This window comes from Ambystoma mexicanum, chromosome 14 (assembly GCF_040938575.1).
Source record: "Ambystoma mexicanum isolate Mex_15411 chromosome 14, UKY_AmexF1_1, whole genome shotgun sequence".
NCBI lineage: Eukaryota > Metazoa > Chordata > Amphibia > Caudata > Ambystomatidae > Ambystoma > Ambystoma mexicanum.
Window position 1 is genome coordinate 633,816,955 of NC_090940.1, and position 24,450 is coordinate 633,841,404.

General features: G+C 51.2%; 1 protein-coding gene across 2 annotated transcripts in view; it reads left to right on the forward strand.

The window, feature by feature from the left end:
* LBHD2 (LBH domain containing 2) overlaps positions 1-24,450 on the forward strand; it is a 204,997-nt gene that overhangs the window by 123,516 nt on the left and 57,031 nt on the right. For both annotated transcript variants that reach the window (XM_069638114.1, XM_069638113.1), the window contains exon 2: positions 687-774. In XM_069638114.1, the coding sequence (XP_069494215.1) occupies positions 688-774 (87 nt within the window). In that variant the 5' untranslated portion in view covers position 687. The remainder of the gene's footprint in view (positions 1-686; positions 775-24,450) is intronic.

Here is a 24,450-nt window from a genome sequence, read left to right on the forward strand (position 1 = left end):
TAGCTATGTTGCTTCACTGTCCTAGTAACTATGTTGCTTCACTCTCCTAGTGGCTATGTTGCTTCACTGTCCTAGTAACTATGTTGCTTCACTCTCCTACTAGCTATATTGCTTCACTGTCCTAGTAGGTATATTGCTTCACTGTCCTAATAGCTATGTTGCTTCACTGTCCTAGTAACTATGTTACTTCACTCTCCTACTAGCTATATTGCTTCACTGTCCTAGTAGCTGTGTTGCTCCACTGTCCTAGTAGCTGTGTTGCTTCACTGTCCTAGTAGCTGTGTTGCTTCACTGTCCTAGTAGCTGTGTTGCTTCACTCTCCTAGTGGCTATGTTGCTTCACTGTCCTAGTAACTATGTTGCTTCACTCTCCTAGTGGCTATGTTGCTTCACTGTCCTAGTAGCTATGTTGCTTCACTGTCCTAGTAGCTACGTTGCTTCACTCTCCTAGTGGCTATGTTGCTTCACTGTCCTAATAGCTATGTTGCTTCACTGTCCTAGTAACTATGTTGCTTCACTCTCCTAGTGGCTATGTTGCTTCACTGTCCTAATAGCTATGTTGCTTTACTGTCCTAGTAACTATGTTGCTTCACTCGCCTACTAGCTATATTGCTTCACTGTCCTAGTAGCTATGTTGCTCCACTGTCATAGGGCTCTTTGTTTAAATGGCTTTCATTCTTCCTACAGAATGACTGAAGTGATGACCTCTTGCGAGCCGCCCATGGAAGAGTTTACTTTAAGCCCCCCTGAAGGAGAAGGAGGACCTCATACCCAGGTACGTCCAGATATCTGGATTACCTTTACAGAAAAGGGTTTTCCAACACGCCGTAACAGACATGGCACGGATATGTCACCTACGGAGTAGCAAACCACGGTAAACTGGGACACCCAGTGTAATCCCAAGGCTTTTTAAAATACAATTTCTTGACTTTGTGTTGAATGTGTAATTGAGACATTTCCATAGGCGCTACCCAACCCGTGCGCATCATTCAACATGTCAAGGTGTGAGACAAGTGCTACTTCTCTGATGGAGCACTGAACTGAATTGTGTACTATCAACAAATGTAATTGCTTGAATATAATCCAGCTGGTGTCAAATAGAGATGTAGACATCTTGGAATCTTCTGATGGTTCCTCCACTTTTCTGACTACTGAAGGACATCCTAGAGGCTTCAATTTCCACTTGAGGGTATGGCCCGTCCTCATGTAGACTAGTTTTGAGGTTCTTCAAGGCTTCCTCCCTTTTACTGCCTGCAAGGCCTCCAACCAATGAAACGAATGAATAGGTCGGAGCAGCCACACACCACTGAAAGCCTTCCGTTGTGCACTGTGCTGACCAATCCCTTGAATTTTCCCTTTGAGGTGATATATTTTCGAATCCAGGACTCCCAGATCATCTTCTTCCATTGATATCAGTTTCTTCTTGATTGTGTCCGCCTTTTTTGTACAGTCCCTCCATAAACTCCTCAAGCACTCTCTTCTCGCCGGTCAAACTTTCCTGAGACGAGACAGAGACCGACTGGCGAAATATTCCAGATCACGCTTAACTGGAGGGTTACGCCAGGGAAAGAAAGATCACAAGCTGAGAAAGTCTTCTTTCCTTTCTATGACAGGAGGCTGGCGGCATCACACTTAGGCCTATGGTAGATCGGGAAGTGGTGGGTGGAGTTGGAGGCGGAGTCCCATGGCAGACAGTGCTTGTTGGAGATTGAGAGGCCACAGGGCAGAGCAGCAACATTCAGAGAGGGAGACCGGTGGAAAAAACCATTGACGAATGTCAGACACCAAGCCAGAAATGAATAGCAAAAAAAAGTGGATCAACACAGATGGGGTGTCCATGAAAAAAACGAATAAAAAAAAACAGATGGAGAAATGCCCGCATTTTTGGGGTCGAAAAACCAAAATTTCAACTTGCTTTTTGCACTTTAAAAAAAAATAATACAGGGGGAGACCCCCGCCCCTCCTCATCCCCTACCTTAACTAATACCCTTACCCCACCCTTCACCTATATTTTAATAAAACTGTGCCAAAATCTCGAAAGAAATCGGCCAAAAAATATTGATATTTTCTTTCTCGATTTTTTCAGATGAATTCTTTTCTGCAGATACCACACAGTGCCATATGCCAAGGGGAGAAAAAGGTTTGAGGAATCAGGACCCAAAACATTGCATACTAAAGGCCTGATTGGGTGGGGTGATATGTAGGCATTGGTGAGACTTAAGGAACGATGCTGACAAGTTGGTTCACAAACTTGACACATGTGCGGGTAGATGTCGGAGCCAGAGACAGGGCCCAAAATCCTAAGATGTGTAAGTGACACAGCAAATCAGGGACAACGAGGGGGCTCTGCACTTAGAAACACCTGAAAGACAGGGCCCAAACGCCTAAGATGTGTAAGTGACACAGCAAACCTGAGCAGACGAGGGGGCTCTGCAACTGGAAATACCTGAGAGACAGGGCCCAAACGCCTAAGATGTGTAAGTGACACAGCAAATCTGAGCCGATGAGGGGGCTCTGCAACTGGAAACACCTGAGAGACAGGGCCCAAAAGGCTAAAATGTGTGTGTTACTCAGCAAATCTGAGCCAACGAGGGGGCTCTGCAACTAGAAACACCTGAGAGACAGGGCCCAAAAGCCTAAAATGTGTGCGTTACTCAGCAAATCTGAGACAACGAGGGGGCTCTGCAACTAGAAACACCTGAGAGACAGGGCCCAAAAGCCTAAAATGTGTAAGTGACACAGCAAATCTGAGCCAATGAGGGGGCTCTGCAACTAGAAACACCTGAGAGACAGGGCCCAAAAGCCTAAAATGTGTAAGTGACACAGCAAATCTGAGCCAACGAGGGGGCTCTGCAACTAGAAACACCTGAGAGAGACAGGGCCCAAAAGCCTAAAATGTGTACATTACACAGCAAATCTGATCCAACGAGGGGCTCTGCAACTAGACACACCTGAGAGACAGGGCCCAAAGCCTAAGATGTGTAAGTTACACAGCAAATCTGAGCCAATGAGGGGGATCTGCAACTAGAAACACCTGAGAGAAAGGGCCCTAAAGCCTAAAATCTGTAAGTGACAGAACAAATCTGAGCCAACGAGGGGGCTCTGTAACTGGAAACACCTGACAGGGCCCAAAAGCCTAAGATGTGTAAGTGACACAGAAAATCTGGGCCGACGAGGGGGCTCTGCAAGTAGACACACCTGAGAGACAGGGCCCAAAAGCCTAAGATGTGTAAGTGACACAGCAAATCTAGGTCGACGAGGGGGCTCTGCAACTAGAAACACCTGTCAGGGCCCAAAAGCCTAAGATGCGTAAGTGACACAGCAAATCTGAGCCAACGAGGGGGCTCTGCAACTGGAAACACCTGAGAGACAGGGCCCAAAAGCCTAAGGTGTGTAAGTGACACAGCAAATCTGAGCCGACGAGGGGGCTCTGCAACTGGAAACACCTGAGAGACAGGGCCCAAAAGCCTAAGATGTGTAAGTGACACAGCAAATCTGAGCCGACGAAGGGGCTCTGCAACTAGAAACCCCTGAGAGACAGGGCCTAAAATCCTAAAATGTGTAAGTGACACAGCAAATCTGAGCCGGTGAGGGGGATCTGCAACTGGAAACACCTAAGAGACAGGGCCCAAAAGCCTAAGATGTGTAAGTGACACAGCAAACCTGAGCCGACGAGGGGGCTCTGCAACTGGAAAAACCTGAGAGACAAGGCTCAAAGGCCTAAAATGTACAGCAAACCTGAGCTGACGAGGGGGCTCTGCACTGGAAACACCTCAGAGACTGGGCCCAAAAGCCTAAGATGTGTAAGTGACACAGCAAATCTGAGCCGATGAGGGGGCTCTGCAACTGGAAACACCTGAGAGACAGGGCCCAAAAGGCTAAGATGTGTGTGTTACTCAGCAAATCTGAGCCAACGAGGGGGCTCTGCAACTAGAAACACCTGAGAGACAGGGCCCAAAAGCCTAAAATGTGTGCGTTACTCAGCAAATCTGAGACAACGAGGGGGCTCTGCAACTAGAAACACCTGAGAGACAGGGCCCAAAAGCCTAAAATGTGTAAGTGACACAGCAAATCTGAGCCAACGAGGGGGCTCTGCAACTAGAAACACCTGAGAGACAGGGCCCAAAAGCCTAAAATGTGTAAGTGACACAGCAAATCTGAGCCAACGAGGGGGCTCTGCAACTAGAAACACCTGAGAGAGACAGGGCCCAAAAGCCTAAAATGTGTACATTACACAGCAAATCTGATCCAACGAGGGGCTCTGCAACTAGACACACCTGAGAGACAGGGCCCAAAAGCCTAAGATGTGTAAGTTACACAGCAAATCTGAGCCAATGAGGGGGATCTGCAACTAGAAACACCTGAGAGAAAGGGCCCTAAAGCCTAAAATCTGTAAGTGACACAACAAATCTGAGCCAACGAGGGGGCTCTGCAACTGGAAACACCTGACAGGGCCCAAAAGCCTAAGATGTGTAAGTGACACAGAAAATCTGGGCCGACGAGGGGGCTCTGCAAGTAGACACACCTGAGAGACAGGGCCCAAAAGCCTAAGATGTGTAAGTGACACAGCAAATCTAGGTCGACGAGGGGGCTCTGCAACTAGAAACACCTGTCAGGGCCCAAAAGCCTAAGATGCGTAAGTGACACAGCAAATCTGAGCCAACGAGGGGGCTCTGCAACTGGAAACACCTGAGAGACAGGGCCCAAAAGCCTAAGGTGTGTAAGTGACACAGCAAATCTGAGCCGACGAGGGGGCTCTGCAACTGGAAACACCTGAGAGACAGGGCCCAAAAGCCTAAGATGTGTAAGTGACACAGCAAATCTGAGCCGACGAAGGGGCTCTGCAACTAGAAACCCCTGAGAGACAGGGCCTAAAATCCTAAAATGTGTAAGTGACACAGCAAATCTGAGCCGGTGAGGGGGATCTGCAACTGGAAACACCTAAGAGACAGGGCCCAAAAGCCTAAGATGTGTAAGTGACACAGCAAACCTGAGCCGACGAGGGGGCTCTGCAACTGGAAAAACCTGAGAGACAGGGCTCAAAGGCCTAAAATGTACAGCAAACCTGAGCTGACGAGGGGGCTCTGCACTGGAAACACCTCAGAGACTGGGCCCAAAAGCCTAAGATGTGTAAGTGACACAGCAAATCTGAGCCGATGAGGGGGCTCTGCAACTGGAAACACCTGAGAGACAGGGCCCAAAAGGCTAAAATGTGTGTGTTACTCAGCAAATCTGAGCCAACGAGGGGGCTCTGCAACTAGAAACACCTGAGAGACAGGGCCCAAAAGCCTAAAATGTGTGCGTTACTCAGCAAATCTGAGACAACGAGGGGGCTCTGCAACTAGAAACACCTGAGAGACAGGGCCCAAAAGCCTAAAATGTGTAAGTGACACAGCAAATCTGAGCCAACGAGGGGTCTCTGCAACTAGAAACACCTGAGAGACAGGGCCCAAAAGCCTAAAATGTGTAAGTGACACAGCAAATCTGAGCCAACGAGGGGGCTCTGCAACTAGAAACACCTGAGAGAGACAGGGCCCAAAAGCCTAAAATGTGTACATTACACAGCAAATCTGATCCAACGAGGGGCTCTGCAACTAGACACACCTGAGAGACAGGGCCCAAAAGCCTAAGATGTGTAAGTTACACAGCAAATCTGAGGCAATGAGGGGGATCTGCAACTAGAAACACCTGAGAGAAAGGGCCCTAAAGCCTAAAATCTGTAAGTGACACAACAAATCTGAGCCAACGAGGGGGCTCTGCAACTGGAAACACCTGACAGGGCCCAAAAGCCTAAGATGTGTAAGTGACACAGAAAATCTGGGCCGACGAGGGGGCTCTGCAAGTAGACACACCTGAGAGACAGGGCCCAAAAGCCTAAAATGTGTAAGTGACACAGCAAATCTAGGTCGACGAGGGGGCTCTGCAACTAGAAACACCTGTCAGGGCCCAAAAGCCTAAGATGCGTAAGTGACACAGCAAATCTGAGCCAACGAGGGGGCTCTGCAACTGGAAACACCTGAGAGACAGGGCCCAAAAGCCTAAGATGTGTAAGTGACACAGCAAATCTGAGCCGACGAAGGGGCTCTGCAACTAGAAACCCCTGAGAGACAGGGCCTAAAATCCTAAAATGTGTAAGTGACACAGCAAATCTGAGCCGGTGAGGGGGATCTGCAACTGGAAACACCTAAGAGACAGGGCCCAAAAGCCTAAGATGTGTAAGTGACACAGCAAACCTGAGCCGACGAGGGGGCTCTGCAACTGGAAAAACCTGAGAGACAGGGCTCAAAGGCCTAAAATGTACAGCAAACCTGAGCTGACGAGGGGGCTCTGCACTGGAAACACCTCAGAGACTGGGCCGAAAAGCCTAAGATGTGTAAGTGACACAGCAAACCTGAGCCGACGAGGGGGCTCTGCAACTGGAAACACCTGCGAGACAGGGCCCAAAAGCCTAAAATGTGTAAGTGACACAGCAAATCTGGGCCGACGAGGGGGCTCTGCAACTAGAAACACCTGAGAGACAGGGCCCAAAAGACTAAGATGTGTAAGTGACACAGCAAATCTGGGCCGACGAGGGAACTCTGCAACTGGAAACACCCGAGGGAGAGCACAGAGTAGGAAACAGGACCTACTAATCAAAGTTGTGTTAACCAGACACTAGAACTGAAGGGAGGAGCTTGCAAAACGGACACACGCGAGGAAACAATGGAGCAGGAAGGGTGACCATGAGCCTTGGATGTGTGTGCAAGAGAGAAGAATCAAACTGATGGGTGGGTTTATGAACTAGAGACATGTGAAGGAGTTGAGAGAGCCACAAAGAGGAGGACCCACAAGCGAAGGACATGTGAGAAGGAGCAGGTGGGTTCGCAGACACATGAAGGCCGAACACAGCAACGCAGGCGATTGGCAAACAAGTAACCCGGAGGAGAAAACCGCATTCCCCGGCAGAGAAGGAGAACCAGCAGAACTGAGAATCAAATGCTGCCTTCTGAGAGAATGGGCCCATTTCCAAAGCATTACAAAAATATATGTCTTGAACCACCGGGCACTGATCCATGGAAAGAGTCTAGTACCAGGACGAAGATGATCAGCAGCGTTCATCAAAATATAAACAATGCATTTTTAAAATATATTGAAGCAGCCTTTTCTGTGGATATTGGCACTGCCCCAAAACCTTTCTGAATTCAGGTGTACATTGTCCGAAGCCAGTCTTCAGTATGTGCCCGACTTCCTTCTGGCACCTTCACACCAGAACAACAGAATTTAAGATCTCTTCCCAAAAGTAGATGCAGACACCGCATGGTTACATCTGACCAACACACTCATTGATTTCCTGGTAGCACTGTTTCTAGTTCCACAGTCTTTAACCCTTTACTGATCTCTTCACGCGTCATGTCCCGGGTCAGCAAGACACGTCGTCGTTGATATCGCAGACTCTGCTGTCGACGTAAGAGCTGCTCACGGAGGGTCCCAGTGCCAGGAAGCCTTAAAATAGCTCTGTTTGACTGATGACGCTTCTTAAGCCCGTTGACCGTAACCGGGTAGGTCAGTCTTAGTACTCTAAGTTCTCGCCAAGACGTTTAGTAATAGTTTGGCTCTGGCTAAGATTGCCCGGCCGAAAGCATTGTCTTTGTGCCTCAGTGCTCTGCAAGATCCTGTTATGAACAAATATCCTGGTGTGTACAGGAACAAGCGGAGGGTGGCAGGGGGTAACGAAGGAAGACCCAATCATATTTATACATTTTCAAGAACTGACAGAGTACAAATAAACTGCCCGAAGATGAGCAATAAAATACAATATCTCGTCTTGTACATTTCTCAATAACAGAGCAATTTCAATAATGGTATTGATTCAGCGACCTGAATCTAGGAGACAGATTAATTTTAAAGTAATTCACATACACTCACAACAATGGCATCGAACCGTACTTGGAAGAAGATAGCTGACGACAAGGCACACTGCAGAACTAGAACATGTCCTAATGCTATGCCGTGAAAACCAAAACCCTCAACATTTGAAGCTCTCAGGATTAAAGAAACCCCGCGGATGAAAATAATACAGCAGTATGGTGCTGAAAATCTGCAGCAAGCCCAGAACTTAATCAGGGGATGGCGCGGAAATCCGAACATGTGTCTCCGCACCCAAGATGATTATGTGGGAAGGAGGGAAGGTGAAATGTGGGAATAAAATGCTCCACAACGTTTAGAATGCCTGTCATGGTTCATGGAAATAAATGAAGATGAAGAATAAGGCTCGCCTCCATCTTGACATAGAATCCACGACATAACAATCATTAGATACAAACAAAACAAAGTAGGAGGCACCGCCTGATGCAAAAAAAAAAAGACGAGCATTTCATTTTTTCTAAAAAACACTAATTAACAAAGCCAGCCTGTCGACTCAAACAATGTTCCTACAGTAATATGTTTCGCCCACCAGAACCTTCTCAAGGGTGGAGGAGGGCAGTAGGGTTTGCCCTTTTTTCATTTTCATTGTCACTATTGCTCTGCCTGATCTAAAAGCATGGCGGCCATTTTGAAAAGGTGTTAGATGACAATGGCCCTCATTACGACCCAGGCGGTAAGGGGTTTACGGCAGCGTAAACAGCGCCGACCCTTACCGCCTGAGTACGAGGTCCCTTAGCGCCATGGAGCTTTTAACACCGCAGGTGTTAAAATCCATGGCGCTAAGGGACCATGGAGTTAATTACGCCACCGTAATTTACGGTGGCGTAATTAACGCCTTCCCCACTCCCATTATGCCCTATGGGGCAAAAATGGGAATGGGGAAGGGTAAAATGGGAAATGGGGACTTACCGCCCCGCCGACCTCGGAATGGGGCGGTAAGTCCGCCTACCACCATAGCGGAATTGCAACCTTAGCGGCATGGACCATGGTGCTAATAGCACCATGGTCCTCCGCCAAGGTCGTAATGAGGGCCAATGTATCTAAACTCTTCTGTTCGTTCTAGTTCATAGTCAAACACACATGGTTACATTTGGAAATGAAATAGAAGCGGGAGCACACTTTTTGTTAGCCCATTAAAAATCACAGAAAATTAGACAGAGTTGGTTTGGAGCCAAAATACAGGGAGAAATGAAGCCTGATTGACCGTCTCTGAGGGAATAAATACCAGAAATAATGCTAGAAAATCTATAGTATTGGACACATAGGCCCTCATTACGACCCTGGCGTTGGACCATGGTGCTAATAGCACCATGGTCCATGCCGGTAACTTACCGACTCCGCCATGGCGGAATGGGGAATTACCGCCCCATTCCGAGGTTGGGGGGGCGGTAATTCCCCATGCCGCCATGGCCCTTCCCCATTCACATTTTTGCCCCATAGGGCTCAATGGGAATGGGGAAGGCGCTAAGTACGGTGCCGCAAATTGCGGCACCGTACTTAGCACCAAGGTCCCTTTGCGGGTTGGTTTTTAACGCCTGCAAAAAGCAGGCGTTAAAGTCTCCAACCCGCAAAGGGACCTCGTAATCAGGCGTAAAGGGTTTAACGGCGCCGCCACCTTTTACGGCGCCGTTAACGCCTGGGTTGTAATGAGGGCCATAGTGTAAACAGCACCGCTTGAAAGTCCATAAACTATTCTCCGTCTATAGATTAATAGCTGTACATATTCAGTATAATCGTCATCGTCCTTTGATACATACAATTAACAATGTGTATAAAATAGGGAACTCCCTAAAGGGGACACAGCAATCACAGAGGGTGACGTCACCAGTAGCAGAGGAAGAGATGAAGGTCCTCACTGATATTTTGTGCTGCTGGTTGTAGAGTGCCGAAACAGATCATCAGCTTAGATGTCGTTTGCCTCAGGGGTCCTTCCCTGCTCCTGCCTCTTTTACTCAGGTCCACAAGATTCATTTGGCAGCTGGAAAATTATATAATAGTGCATGACTTTGCTGTTTAATATCTCTCCAAGAAGGTTCCCATACTCACTATTTTGGCTAGTCACGTTTTCAAGTTATTGTATGAATGGATCTGATTAAATATCACAGCAATATAAAGAAAAGTCTACCTTGTGTACAATGCAATTAAATTCATGATATAATTAAGCAATATGTCCCAAGTGGCGGGGGCATTACTGAGTCAGGTAATGCCCCCGTCGTGAGGGGAATATTGCTATTAGTACCCCGGCCTGCAAGATCTGTGTGACCGGGGGCACTAAAAGCACTTTTTTCTGTCCCAAAACGCTGCGGGCAAGAAAATTGCCACCGGGAAAGGGAAAACAGAGTCCGTTTTCCCTTTCCATGGTGGCCATCAGGAGCGGACGCGCTGGGAACGGAAATGTTCCCAGCGCGTCCGCTCCCGAAAGACGACAGAGAAGAAGGTAAGTTGGGAGATCGTGGAGGGAAAAAAAAGGCACCAGAATCCCCAGCGGGGTTGATGGTATCCTCCAGCCGTGTGGAGGCGCGGAGCGGGGATGGCCCCGCTTCGAGCCTCCACACGGCTGGAGGCTCCCACGCCGCCTGCCGTGGACAAAGGAGGCAGAAGTTAAGTGGGGTGGGGTGGGGAGGGCAGGGAGGTGGGAAGAAAGGGGAACAAAAAAAAAACCTTACCTGAGTCCCCGGCGGGGGGCGAAAGCAGCTTCTCAGCCGTGGGGAGGCTCGGAGCGGGGATGGCCCCGCTTCGAGCCTCCTCATTGGCTGAGGGGCTGCAAGGTAAGGGTTTTTTTTCGCCAATCATGCAATATCATAAAAGGCCAGATGTATTTTTGTCCGATGCAGTCATGCGCAGTAGAGATTGCCCACTTAGCCTGTTGTCACTGCTATAGGGAGCTGTTGCCTTAGAAATATGAAACGTTGAAAATGTCTCTCCTCATGCGCTTTGCCCATATACACAGGCTTTCACGTAAGTATGATATAATGTAATGCAGTGCAATGGAAAGTGGTCTTGTGTAGTGCAAGTTCTGCCATTATGGTGTACTCGCGGCCCTAGAAAGTAGTCCTGAAAGCATTGTGCCTCGGGATATTTTGGACTACAACTCGCATCATCCCTAGCTAGCATAGTCAATGGAGAGGTTTTATTGGAGTCGTAGTCCATAAAAATTCCGCAGAGCCATACCTTTCAGACCACTGTGAATCTGACAAAAAAAAAATTGCTGCAATGAGGCCATACCCACTGCAAAAAATGTCTTTCAATTACGTATTTTTTTTATATGATTTTCATCACATATAAGTGTGTATAGAATCTGCGCTTTTCATTGTTGTCCTGAACCCTATAATCGCGCAGCACCCGCTTGCGAGCTCCCTGTATAATCCTATTGCGGCACCACCATTTTCTCCTGTTGCTCTCCTGGACACTATGTAGCAGCAGACCCTTCTATATTAAAGACTTTTAATTGGGTTAGCACATTTCTGTCCTCCCGGGTGGTTACTAGGTGGCCCGTCGTCCTTTAGAATAAAGTGTTGTTTGAACTCTGCTCTTCCAGCTAAGATCAAACGTGAACCGTGAAGTATAAAGGCCCAAACTCTCTTTGTTGCCCTTTGAGTGCACAAGCTCAAGAGATTTCCGCGCCAAGCTTCAGGAAGATGGAATCGCTTCCGGTGAACGTGCCTGGTTTTGTAGCACCACGAATGCTTGCATGGACTCGACGGAAATTGACAGTCTGCGTTGCGGGGCAGGCGGGGAACCGAACGCACGAAGGAGCGCAAGTGGACATTGCTGCAAATTGCTGCACGGGGGAGGTTCTTGCGATTGGTCGACTTCACAGGATATCTCTCTTTACAAGAAAATCCTCCCAGAAGACTGAAAAAACTCCCGGGGGTGGGCTTGTATTCCACAAACCTACCTTCACTCCACTTTCAGCAAAAATCCTGCAAAAAAAAAAAAATCAAACCACTCTATAATCCCTTTCAAAATGGCATATACAACGCCAAGAAATAAAGAGCTGATTGATCGCAGCGTAAATAAAGAGCTGATTGATTGCAGCGTTTACCAGAAGCTTCCATGATATGATAGGTTATTTATAATGCGCTTAATACCCAGTTTCTAAGCGCGGACCCGGGGATCGAAGTGTCGTCTTGCTTCCAAGGTGAGCACGTTACCCCTGAGCTATCATCCTGAGGTTGGAAACAAGGCGGAACACGGTTCTGAGCCTTGTCCCTTGTGGTGTAGGTCTTCGACTGTGTCGCCATATCGTATTTATCTTTGCAGATCCCGAAGCGTAGGCTGTCAACTGGTTCTGTTCGGCCATACAGCTCCTTGTCTGTGGACCAGGGTCTTCGGGTCTGGCCTTCACGATCCAAATCCACTCCATGTTTTCTGGTTTTCCACATTTGAATACGATCAGTTATAATGCGATTTATTCACATAGTCAGTGGTTATCTTGAAAACATGGAATGATGGGAAGGCGGAACTGGAGGCCGTTGCTCTGTTGGGGTACCGCTAGGACTAAAATCCAATATGTGGCATCAGTTAATGAGGGTCATCACGGGTTCTGTAGCATCTCAATGCTGTTCAGATGTTTTGTTATAAATTGGAATATTCATCCATGTGACCTTTTCATTAAGGAAAGTTGTATACCAAAATGGCCAAGAGACTTTGCACCTACTTGCCAACAGGGTACAACCATCAAAAGCTTTGGGGTTACTTTTGTTACCTGCATCCTCGTACTGCTCCTGGTGGAGGTCCCCTGCAGCCTCGTACTGCTCCTGGTGGAGGTCCTCTCCAGCCGCCTAATGCTCCTGGTGGAGGTCCTCTGCAGCCTCCTACTACTCCCCGCAGAGGTCCCCTGCAGCCTCCTACTGCTCCTGGCAGAGGTCCTCTGCATCCTCCTACTGCTCCTGGCGCAGGTCCTCAGCAGCCGGATACTGCTCCTGATGGAGGTCCCCTGCAGCCTCGTACTGCTCCTGACGGCGGTCCTCTGCAGCCTCCTACTGCTCCTGGTGGAGGTCCCCTGCAGCCTCGTACTGCTCCTGGGGGAGGTCCTCTGCAGCCTCCTGCTGCTCCTGGCAGAGTTCCTCGCCAGCCGCCTAATGCTCCTGGTGGAGTTCCTCTGCAGCCGCCTAATGCTCCTGGTGGAGGTCCTCTGCAGCCTCCTACTGCTCCCCGCGGAGGTCTCCTGCAGCCTCCTACTGCTCATGGCAGAGGTCCTCTGCATCCTCCTACTGCTCCTGATGGAGGTCTTCTGCAGCCTCTTACTGCTCCTGGTGGAGGTCCTCTGCAGCCTCCTACTGCTCCTGGGGGAGGTCCTCTGCAGCCTCTAATGCTCCTGGCGGAGGTCCTCCACATCCTCCTACTGCTCCTGGCAGAGGTCTTCAGCAGCCTGATACTGCTCCTGACGGAGGTCCTCTGCATCCTCGTCTTGCTCCTGGCAGAGGTCCTCTGCAGCCTGCTCCTGGTGGAGGTCGTCTGCAGCCTCCTACTGCTCCTGGCGGCGGTCCTCTGCAGCGTCCTACTGCACCTGGCAGAGGTCCTCTGCAGCCTCCTACTGCTCCTGGCGGAGGTCCTCTGCAGCCTGCTCCTGGTGGAGGTCCTCTGCAGCGTCCTACTGCTCCTGGCGGAGGTCCTCTGCAGCTGCCTAATGCTTGTGGCGGAAGTCGTCTGCAGCCGCCTAATGCTCCTGGTGGAGGTCCTCTGCAGCCTCCTACTGCTCCCCGTAGAGGTCCCCTGCAGCCTCCTACTGCTTCTGGCAGAGGTCCTCTGCATCCTCCTACTTCTCCTGGCAGAGGTCCTCTGCAGCCTCCTACTGCTCCAGGTGGAAATCCTCTGCAGCCACCTAATGCTCCTGGTGGAGGTCTTCTGCAGCCTCCTACTGCTCCCGTGAAGGTCCCCTGCAGCCTCCTACTGCTCCTGGCGCATGGCCTCTGCATCTTCCTACTGCTCCTGGCAGAGGTCCTCGGCAGCCTGATACTGCTCCTGGCGGAGGTCCTCTGCATCCTGGTACTGCTTCTGGCGGAGGTCTCCTGCAGCCTGCTCCTGGTGGAGGTCCTCTGGAGCCTCCTACTGCTCCTGAGGGCGGTTCTCTGCAGCATCCTACTGCACCTGGCAGAGGTCCTCTGCATCTTCCTACTGCTCCTGGCGGAAATCCTCTGCAGCTGCCTAATGCTCCTGGTGAAGGTCCCCTGCAGCCTCCTACTGCTCCTGGCGCAGGGCCTCTGCATCTTCCTACTGCTCCTGGCAGAAATCCTCTGCAGCCTCCTAATGCTCCTGGTGGAGGTCCTCTGCAGCCTCCTACTGCTCCTGGCAGATGCCCTCTGCAGCCTCATACTGCTCCTGACGGAGGTCTTCTGCAGCCTCCTACTGCTCCTGACTCCTGGCAGAGATCCTCTGCAGCCTCCTACTGCTCCCCATGAAGGTCCCCTGCAGCCTCCTACTGCTCCTGGCGCAGGGCCTCTGCATCTTCCTACTGCTCCTGGCGGAAATCCTCTGCAGCTGCCTAATGCTCCTGGTGAAGGTCCCCTGCAGCCTCCTACTGCTCCTGGCGCAGGTCCTCTGCATCTTCCTACTGCTCCTGGCGGAAATCCTCTGCAGCTGCCTAATGCTCCTGGTGAAGGTCCCCTGCAGCCTCCTACTGCTCCTGGCGCAGGGCCTCTGCATCTTCCTACTGCTCCTGGCGGAAATCCTCTGCAGCCTCCTAATGCTCCTGGTGGAGGTCCTCTGCAGCCTCCTACTGCTCCTGGCAGATGCCCTCTGCAGCCTCATACTGCTCCTGGCAGAGATCCTCTGCAGCCTCCTACTGCTCCCCATGAAGGTCCCCTGCAGCCTCCTACTGCTCCTGGCGCAGGGCCTCTGCATCTTCCTACTGCTCCTGGCAGAGGTCCTCGGGAGCCTGATACTGCTCCTGGCGGAAGTCCTCGGCATCCTCGTATTGCTCCTGGCAGAGGTCCTCTGCAGCCTGCTACTGCTCCTGGCGGTGGGCCTCTGCAGCGTCCTACTGCTCCTGGCGGAGGTCCTCTGCAGCCTCCTAATGCTCCTGGTGGAGGTCCTCTGCAGCCTCCTACTGCTCCTGGCGGATGCCCTCTGCAGCCTCATACTGCTCCTGGCGGATGCTCTCTGCAGCCTCATACTGCTCCTGGTGGAGGTCCTCTGCAGCGTCCTACTGCTCCTGGTGGAGATCCTCTGCAGCCTCCTAATGCTCCTGGCGGAGGTCCTCTACAGTCTCCTGCTGCACCTGGCAGATGTCCTCTGCATCTTCCTACTGCTCCTGGCGGATGCCCTCGGCATCCTCGTACTGCTCCTGGCAGAGGTCCTCTGCAGCCTGCTCCTGGTGGAGGTCCTATGCATCCTCCTACTGCTCCTGGCGGGGGTCTTCTGCAGCCTCCTTCTGCTCCTGGCGCATGGCCTCTGCATCTTCCTTCTGCTCATGGCAGAGGTCCTCGGCAGCCTGATACTGCTCCTTGCGGAGGTCCTCGGCATCCTCGTACTGCTCCTGGCGGAGGTCCTCGGCATCGTTGTACTGCTCCTGGCAGAGGTCCTCTGCAGCCTGCTCCTGGTGGAGGTCATATGCATCCTCCTACTGCTCCTGGCGGTGGTCCTCTGCATCTTCCTACTGCTCCTGGCAGTGGTCCTCTGCAGCCTCCTAATGCTCCTGGCGGAGGTCCTCTACAGCCTCCTACTGCTCCTGGCGGATGCCCCCCGCAGCCTCATACTGCTCCTGGCGGAGGTCTTCTGCAGCCTCCTACTGCTCCTGACTCTTGGCAGAGGTCATCTGCAGCCTCCTACTGCTCCTGGAGTAGGTCCTCTGCAGCCCCCTATTGCTCCCCACGAAGGTCCCCTGCAGCCTCCTACTGCTCCTGGTGCAGGACCTCTGCATCTTCCTACTGCTCCTGGCAGAGGTCCTCGGCAGCCTGATACTGCTCCTGGCAGAGGTCCTCGGCATCCTCGTACTGCTGCTGGCGGCGGTCCTCTGCCACATCCTACTTCTCCTGGCAGAGGTCCTCCGCAGCCTCATACTGCACCTGGCGGAGGTCTTCTGCAGCCTCCTACTGCTCCTGACTCTTGGCAGAGGTCATCTGCAGCCTCCTACTGCTCCTGGTGCAGGGCCTCTGCATCTTCCTACTGCTCCTGGCAGAGGTCCTCGGCAGCCTGATACTGCTCCTGGCGGAGGTCCTCGGCATCCTCGTACTGCTCCTGGCGGAGGTCCTCGGCATCGTTGTACTGCTCCTGGCAGAGGTCCTCTGCAGCCTGCTCCTGGTGGAGGTCATATGCATCCTCCTACTGCTCCTGGCGGTGGTCCTCTGCATCTTCCTACTGCTCCTGGCAGTGGTCCTCTGCAGCCTCCTAATGCTCCTGGCGGAGGTCCTCTACAGCCTCCTACTGCTCCTGGCGGATGCCCCCCGCAGCCTCATACTGCTCCTGGCGGAGGTCTTCTGCAGCCTCCTACTGCTCCTGACTCTTGGCAGAGGTCATCTGCAGCCTCCTACTGCTCCTGGAGTAGGTCCTCTGCAGCCCCCTATTGCTCCCCACGAAGGTCCCCTGCAGCCTCCTACTGCTCCTGGTGCAGGACCTCTGCATCTTCCTACTGCTCCTGGCAGAGGTCCTCGGCAGCCTGATACTGCTCCTGGCAGAGGTCCTCGGCATCCTCGTACTGCTGCTGGCGGCGGTCCTCTGCCACGTCCTACTTCTCCTGGCAGAGGTCCTCCGCAGCCTCATACTGCACCTGGCGGAGGTCTTCTGCAGCCTCCTACTGCTCCTGACTCTTGGCAGAGGTCATCTGCAGCCTCCTACTGCTCCTGGTGCAGGGCCTCTGCATCTTCCTACTGCTCCTGGCAGAGGTCCTCGGCAGCCTGATACTGCTCCTGGTGGAGGTCCTCGGCATCCTCGTACTGCTGCTGGCGGCGGTCCCCTGCAGCGTCCTACTGCTCCTGGCGGAGGTCCTCTGCAGCCTGCTCCTGGTGGAGGTCCTATGCATCCTCCTACTGCTGCTGGCGGTGGTCCTCTGCAGCGTCCTACTGCTCCTGGCAGAGGTCCTCTGCAGCCTCCTAATGCTCCTGGCAGAGGTCCTCTGCAGCCTCCTACTGCATCTGGCTCACGTCCTCTGCATCTTCCTCCTGCTCCTGGCGGATGCCCTCTGCATCTTCCTACTGCTCCTGGCAGAGGTCCTCGGCAGCCTGATACTGCTCCTGGTGGAGGTCCTCGGCATCCTCGTACTGCTGCTGGCGGCGGTCCCCTGCAGCGTCCTACTGGTCCTGGCGGAGGTCCTCTGCAGCCTGCTCCTGGCGGAGGTATTCTACAGCCTCCTACTGCTCCTGACTCATGGCAGAGGTCCTCTGCAGCCTCCTACTGGTCCTGGAGCAGATCCTCTGCAGCCTCCTACTGCTCCCTGCGAAGGTCCCCTGCAGCCTCCTACAGCTCCTGGGGCAGGGCCTCTGCATCTTCTTACTGCTCCTGGCAGAGGTCCTCTGCAACCTCTTACTGCTCCTGGCGGAGGTCTACTGCAACCTCTTACTGCTCCTGGCATAGGTCCTCTGCAGCCTCCTACTGCTCCGGCGGTGGTCCAAGCCTGCTATACAACCCTCACCCTCCATTACATGTTTTTTTCAGCCTGCCAGGCCATTACAAAAGCAGATAGACCGTTCATTCTAAACCTACAGCCATCACTCTTTAGTGCTGTATTTGGGCTGGGTATGCCTGATGTTGATCCCAAGCTTTCTGTTCCTCGAGCTCCAGGGTACACCTCACTGATGACACCCACTGAGGCTGAAGGATGTCTGGATTTGTGTGTGATTTGGTGTGGAAGAGAGCGCACTAGAAGCTCAGTTTGGTGCGCCCCTTTTGGAGTCGGACCAAGCGTGATATTCGTAATGGCCTTTTCCTTTCTGTAATGGCTTGGTGGCTGAAACACCATGGCCTGGGGGATTGCCAGAGCAATGCCAAAGTCTATGATTCATTCAAAACCTTCCAGCCATCACTCTTCAGTGTTGCAAATGACATGTGGTGATGAACGCGGCGTGCACCGGCGTACACGCATCCAGGAAGCGCAGCACGAGAAGACTAAGCGCAACCTTGCTGAGTCCCCCTGGCTGAGTCTCACCTTGATATTGGACACACCCCCCTGGCCATTGTAAGAGCAGCCCGTGAGAATTAAGAGTCACGCCACTCACCTGTGACAGAGTCCCTGGCTGGCTATGCCACATGACTCATGACGGGCATGGGCTTGAGCAGTATAGATCGAAAGTCACAGAATCAGCGGTATCTACAGTCAGCTCTGTTTCTTGGCTCGGGCGGAGCGGGCGACGGCCCGGGTCACAGAGCTAATTAGCTCAGGAGGAGTGGGCGGTAAGGGGCCTACCCAGAAAGCTGACTCTGATCTTGCCAGACAGCAGGTTAAGCAGCCTGCTGTGCCGGGGGGGGGGGGGGGGGGTTGCTCCTGTGAGATAAGCGGCTGGCTGCTCTCTGCCGACTTGTAGATGACTTCGATGTGTTCGGAATATGCAAACAAAGGAATGCATATTCCAAACTCAGCGTGTGAGATGCGCTGGAGTCCCACACCCCATGCCCCTCATTCTTTGTGCTGACAGCCTTTCAAGTGGGGCCATTTATAAGTGATGGCTCATTTAACAAGCCATTGGGCCTCATTACGAATTTGGAGGTAGCCATGCTGTTATTACCAGCATGGCTACCTCCAAACTAGTGTCCGGGTCCCGAAAAAAGGGCATTACCAGGCCATTCTGGCTTTTGTGGGCCCGGTAATTCCCATTTTCGGGACCTGGACCCAGTACGTCCCCATTCCCATTTGAGCCCCCATAGGGCTCAATGGGAATGGGGAGGATGCTAACAATGGGCCCGTTAATGACGGGGGGGATTGTTGTTAGCATCCTGGTCTGCTCGCAGGTGCCGGTATGCACGTCTGGCCAGACCAGACGTGCATACCGCCACCCGCGAGCAAACTCGTAGTGTGGTGGCCCGGTATGAACGGTGCGGGTACCTTACTGGCACCGTTCATACTGCAGCCGCCAGGGCCGTAATGAGGCCCATTGTTATTACCCAGTGGACTTCATTACGAGGTTGGAGGTAACCATGGCGCTATTAGCGCCATGGCTGCCTCCAAAACCTTACTGACTCCGCCCTGGTGAATGGAGCAATTACCGGTCCATTCCAAGGTTGGCGGGACCGGTAATTCCCCATTCACCAGGGCCCTTCCCCATTCCCATTTGAGCCCCCGTAGGGCTCAATGGGAAAGGGGAAGGTGCTAATAACGGTACAGCAAATTGCGGCACCGTTATTAGCTCTAAAGTCCCTTTGCGGGTCCTGTCCTTAATGCCTGGAAAAACCAGGCGTTAAGGGAGGACCCGCAAAGGGAACTCGTAGTAGGGCGGTAAGGGATTACCGGCACCGGTGCCCTTACCAGTGCTGGTAATCCCTTACCGCCCACCTCGTAATGAGGCCCAGTATGTGCTTAACATTTTAGTGTTAAGAACTAAACATGGGGCATTTTTATTCACCAGGCCAGCACAAGTATCAGTTAACTGACCAAACCTATGCATTCTTCAAAGAGAATCAACATGCCACACAGAAAAAAGTTTAAAACCATTTTATTTTCATGTCTCTTTATTTAACGCACCAACACTCTTTTTTTTGTATATTACTTTTTAGTTACATATGGAACATCCTTGTCATTTTCTTGCTTACGTATTCTAGTGGCTGCTTTGGGACATGGCCTAAATGCATCTGCCCAGCATCAAAGGTCTAAACTAGCCCGCCACTGCCTCGCGCGCGCACCAGATGGCAACTCAATGTCACGTGGCACCTTGATTAGGAAAGTAGAGTTCATTGTGTGTCACTGTGCAGACAGTAGTCCTTGGTAAATCAATGCAGTCATATGTGTGCTGCCCAAGTCACCACCCTGTTGGTGAATGGCGTCTATGTGGCGCTCACTTATGTAACAGCACATATATGTGTTTTTGTCTGATGTGCCCAATGTCCATACAAGAGCACACTGGAATGTTTGTGTATGTGACTCTGATGAGCATGCCGTAGTGTGCCCACACTTAAAGGCATAAAGCAATCAAAGACATAGGGCCTCATTACGAGGTGGGCGGTAAGGGGTTAACGGCGCAGGTAATGGTGCCGGTGCCATTAACCCCTTGCCACCCTATTACGAGGTCTCCTCGCGGGACCCGTAAATGGGTCCTGCGAGGAGACCAGGGAGCTAACAACGGGCCCATTATTAACGGGCCCGTTGTTAGCTCCCTCCCCATTCCCATTAAGCCCCATGGGGCTCGAATGGGAATGGGGATCTACCGGGACCGGGTTCCTCGAATGAGGAATTACCGGGTCCTCCAAGGTTGGAATGGCCCGGTAAGTCCTCATTTGGGGAACACAGACCCGAGTTTGGAGGCAGCCATGCCGCAAATAGCGGCATGGCTACCTCCAAACTCGTAATGAGGCCCATAACCTCAAATTGTAAATCCAATAGGCCAAACACCCTCTCTACACTGCTACACCATGATTTTCACTAGCTGCAGGCCAGCACTAATAAGAGATGCTAATGCCAGGCCTGTTAGATGGAGCTGGGGCCTGCTGTTTCTTGCAGAAATAACCCCCGTGGCCTGCGTAATAGTGATGAGGTAGTGGCTTAGGAACTGTGGACCCTTAACCATGCATTAGAAGATGATTTTGTTTAAAACGCTTCATCAGCTTATTACTGGTCAGGCTAAAGTTTGAAAGAGGTACAACCCTTTCTGTGCAGCCTTTCTGTGCATTGTTTATTGGGTGTCTCTTGTTCAGTATTCTGCCCTATCTGTAGATATCATTCCATAAAGATGATTCTGTATGGGGGTTCGGCATGCCCACACTGAGACCCAGCCCTTCCTTCCTCTAAAATTATTCAGAAACAAGAAGCAAAAGAACCCCTGACCCCATTTGAGTGGCTGATATTGAAGCCATTTTATACTCACATCCAAAAACATAAGCTGTCCAAATGAGCATGTATGGCTCATGGTTACAAACATATTAAGGTTAGGGTACGTATTTTGAACCGTGATGTTAGCGCCAAGCCATGCATCAGTTATGAATTTAGCGATTCACACATAGAATCCTTTTTTCACAGACTTGTTTATCAAATGTAGAGATCTCTGATCACTGTTATAGTCCTGAAATGCTCTGTGGTTTAATTCAAAACAGACAGTAATCCTCATTGGTGCTATTTGTCCCCTTTCCCTTTCTCAGAGAGGCATTTTGAAAGAGTACAATAAGAGAGTACCAGACTGTCCATCTTGGAATGATAACATTCTCTCAGAAAATTATTCATATGGTTAGTCTTGTATTGCCCCTTGCGAAATACAATTGAGGTGGTACGAACAGAACACCTGTAAAACAGAGCAAGGTAGGTGGGACCTCAAACCCCAGTACGCTGTTCACACCGCAGTGTGCCGGTACAGACAGTTTGAAATTGCATTCAGGCAAGGCCTTCCCTAAGAGCAGGTGACAGAAAAACCATTTACTTGGGCAGCAAAAGCTGCGTTTTCACATTAGAATTCTTCTGTAAAGTACTTGCATTGCAATGTAATGAATCCAGCTTCATTTATATAGCAATTATTTATTCATATTGCGGAGGGGTTTTGTCACACGACAGAGGTGTAGTTTGGGAGTGACGTATGCCAGCTAATGGAAAGGGGCGCGCATCCTGATGTTTCGTCCTGGGCACCAAGTTGGCTAGAAACTGTCCTGTCTACAGTCCTGGTGTCATCCCAATACATCATGAGGTGTCTTTCACTGCTTCTGCATTCACTTTGGGATTTGTTAGACTAGCCACTAGCCTCTTGGCTCTATCAGTGGCACAGGCATTTATCAGAGGCGATGTCTAGCTCCATGGCTTTGTCAGTAGCTTCCACAGTTATCAGAGGCGATGTCTAGCTCCATGGCTTTGTCAGTAGCATCCACAGTTATCAGAGGCGATGTCTAGCTCCATGGCTTTGTCAGTAGCTTCCACAGTTATCAGAGGCGATGTCTAGCTCCATGGCTTTGTCAGTAGCTTCCACAGTTATCAGAGGCGATGTCTAGCTCCATGGCTTTGTCAGTAGCTTCCACAGTTATCAGAGGCGATGTCTAGCTCCATGGCTTTGTCAGTAGCTTCCACAGTTAGCAGAGGCGATGTCTAGCTCCATGGCTTTGTCAGTAGCTTCCACAGTTATCAGAGGCGATGTCTAGCTCCATGGCTTTGTCAGTAGCTTCCACAGTTATCAGAGGCGATGTCTAGCTCCATGGCTTTGTCAGTAGCTTCCACAGTTAGCAGAGGCATGCACTTGGTCTCCCAGCTTTGGTGCAGACTTAATCACATCTCAGAGGCAACAACCACCCCTTGGCTTTGTCGGTTGTTTGGGCAGTTTTCAGAGGCGCAAGCAGGCCTTGGCTTTCTCGGTTGTTTGACCAGTTTTCAGAGGCGCAACCATGCCTTGGCTTTCTCGGTTGTTTGGGCAGTTTTCAGAGGCACAACCAGGACTTGGCTTTCTCGATTTGACCAGTTTTCAGAGGCGCAACCAGGCCTTAGCTTTCTCGGTTGTTTGGCCATTTTTCAGAGGCGCAAACCAGGGCTTGGCTTTCTCGGTTGTTTGGCCGGTTTTGAGGCGCAACCAGGTCTTGGCTTTCTCAGTTGTTTGGCGAGTTTTCAGAGGCGCAACCAGGCCTTGGCTTTCTCGTTGTTTGGACAGTTTTCAGAGACGCAACCAGCCCCTGGCTTTCTCGGTTGTTTGGCCAGTTTTCAGAAGCACAACCTGCCTCTTGGCTTTATCAGCAGTTGCAACAGTTGCCAGAGAGACATGTAGCCAGCTCCTGATTGTGTTAACAACTTCTCAGACTCAGGCACGTAGCCTCCTGGTCTTGCCAGCAGCTGGAACGTGTTTCAGAAGCATACATTTCGCACCTTAGCTTTGCCAGCAGCTGGCATGCGTTTTGCAAGTATAGACCTAACACGTTAGCTTTTATACATGTAACACCTTAGCTTTGCCACCAGCTGGCATGCGTTTAAGAGGCACACATCTAACACCTCAGCCTTGCCAGCAGCTGGAATGTGTTCTAGAGGCATACACCTAACACCTCAGCCTTGCCAGTAGCTGGAATGTGTTTTAGAGGCATGCATCTAACACCTCAGCCTTGCCAGCAGCTTGAATGTGTTTTAGAGGCACACATCTAACACCTCAGCCTTGCCTGTAGCTGGAATGTGTTTTAGAGGCATACATCTAACACCTCAGCCTTTCCAGCAACTAGAATGTGTTTTAGAGGCACACATCTAACACCTCAGCCTTGCCAGCAGCTGGAATGTGTTTTAGAGGCACACATCTAACACCTCAGCCTTGCCAGCAGCTTGAATGTGTTTTTGAGGCACGCATCTAACACCTCAGCCTTGCCAGCAGCTGGAATGTGTTTTTGAGGCACGCATCTAACACCTCAGCCTTCCCAGCAGCTGGAATGTGTTTGAGAGGCACACATCTAACACCTCAGCCTTGCCAGCAGCTGGAATGTGTTTTAGAGGCCTACACCTAACACCTCAGTCTTGCCAGCAGCTGGAATGCATTTTAGAGGCATACATCTAACACCTCAGCCTTGCCAGGATCTGCAATGCGTTTAAGAGGCATACATCTAACACCTCAGCCTTGCCAGCAGCTGGAATGCGTTTAAGAGGCATACATCTAACACCTCAGCCTTGCCAGCAGCTGGAATGCGTTTTAGAGGCATAAATCTAACACTTCAGCCTTGCCAGCAGCTGGAATGTGTTTAAGAGGCACACATCTAACACCTCAGCCTTGCCAGCAGCTGGAATGTGTTTTAGAGGCATACATCTAACACTTCAGCCTTGCCAGCAGCTGGAATGTGTTTTAGAGGCATACATCTAACACTTCAGCCTTGCCAGCAGCTGGAATGTGTTTAAGAGGCACACATCTAACACTTCAGCCTTGCCAGCAGCTGGAATGCGTTTTAAAGGCATTTGCCTAATACCTCAGCCTTGCCAGCAGCTGGAATGTGTTTTAGAGGCATGTATCTAACACCTCAGCCTTGCCAGCAGGTGGAATGTGTTTTTAAGGCACACATCTAACACCTCAGCCTTGCCAGGAGCTGGAATGTGTTTTAGCGGCACGCATATAACACCTCAGCCTTGCCAGCAGCTGGAATGTGTTTGAGAGGCACACATCTAACACCTCAGCCTTGCCAGCAGCTGGAATGTGTTTTAGAGGCACGCATCTAACACCTCAGCCTTGCCAGCAGCTGAAATGGGTTTAAGAGGCATGCATCTAACACCCCAGCCTTGCCAGCAGCTGGAATGTGTTTTAGAGGCACGCATCTAACACCTCAGCCTTGCCAGCAGCTGGAATGTGTTTTAGAGGCATGCATCTAACACCTCAGTCTTGCCAGCAGATGGAATGTGTTTTCAAGGCACACAACTAACACCTCAGCCTTGCCAGCAGCTGGAATGTGTTTTAGAGGCATGCATCTAACACCTCAGCCTTACCAGCAGATGGAAAGTGTTTAAGAGGCACGCATCTAACACCCCAGTCTT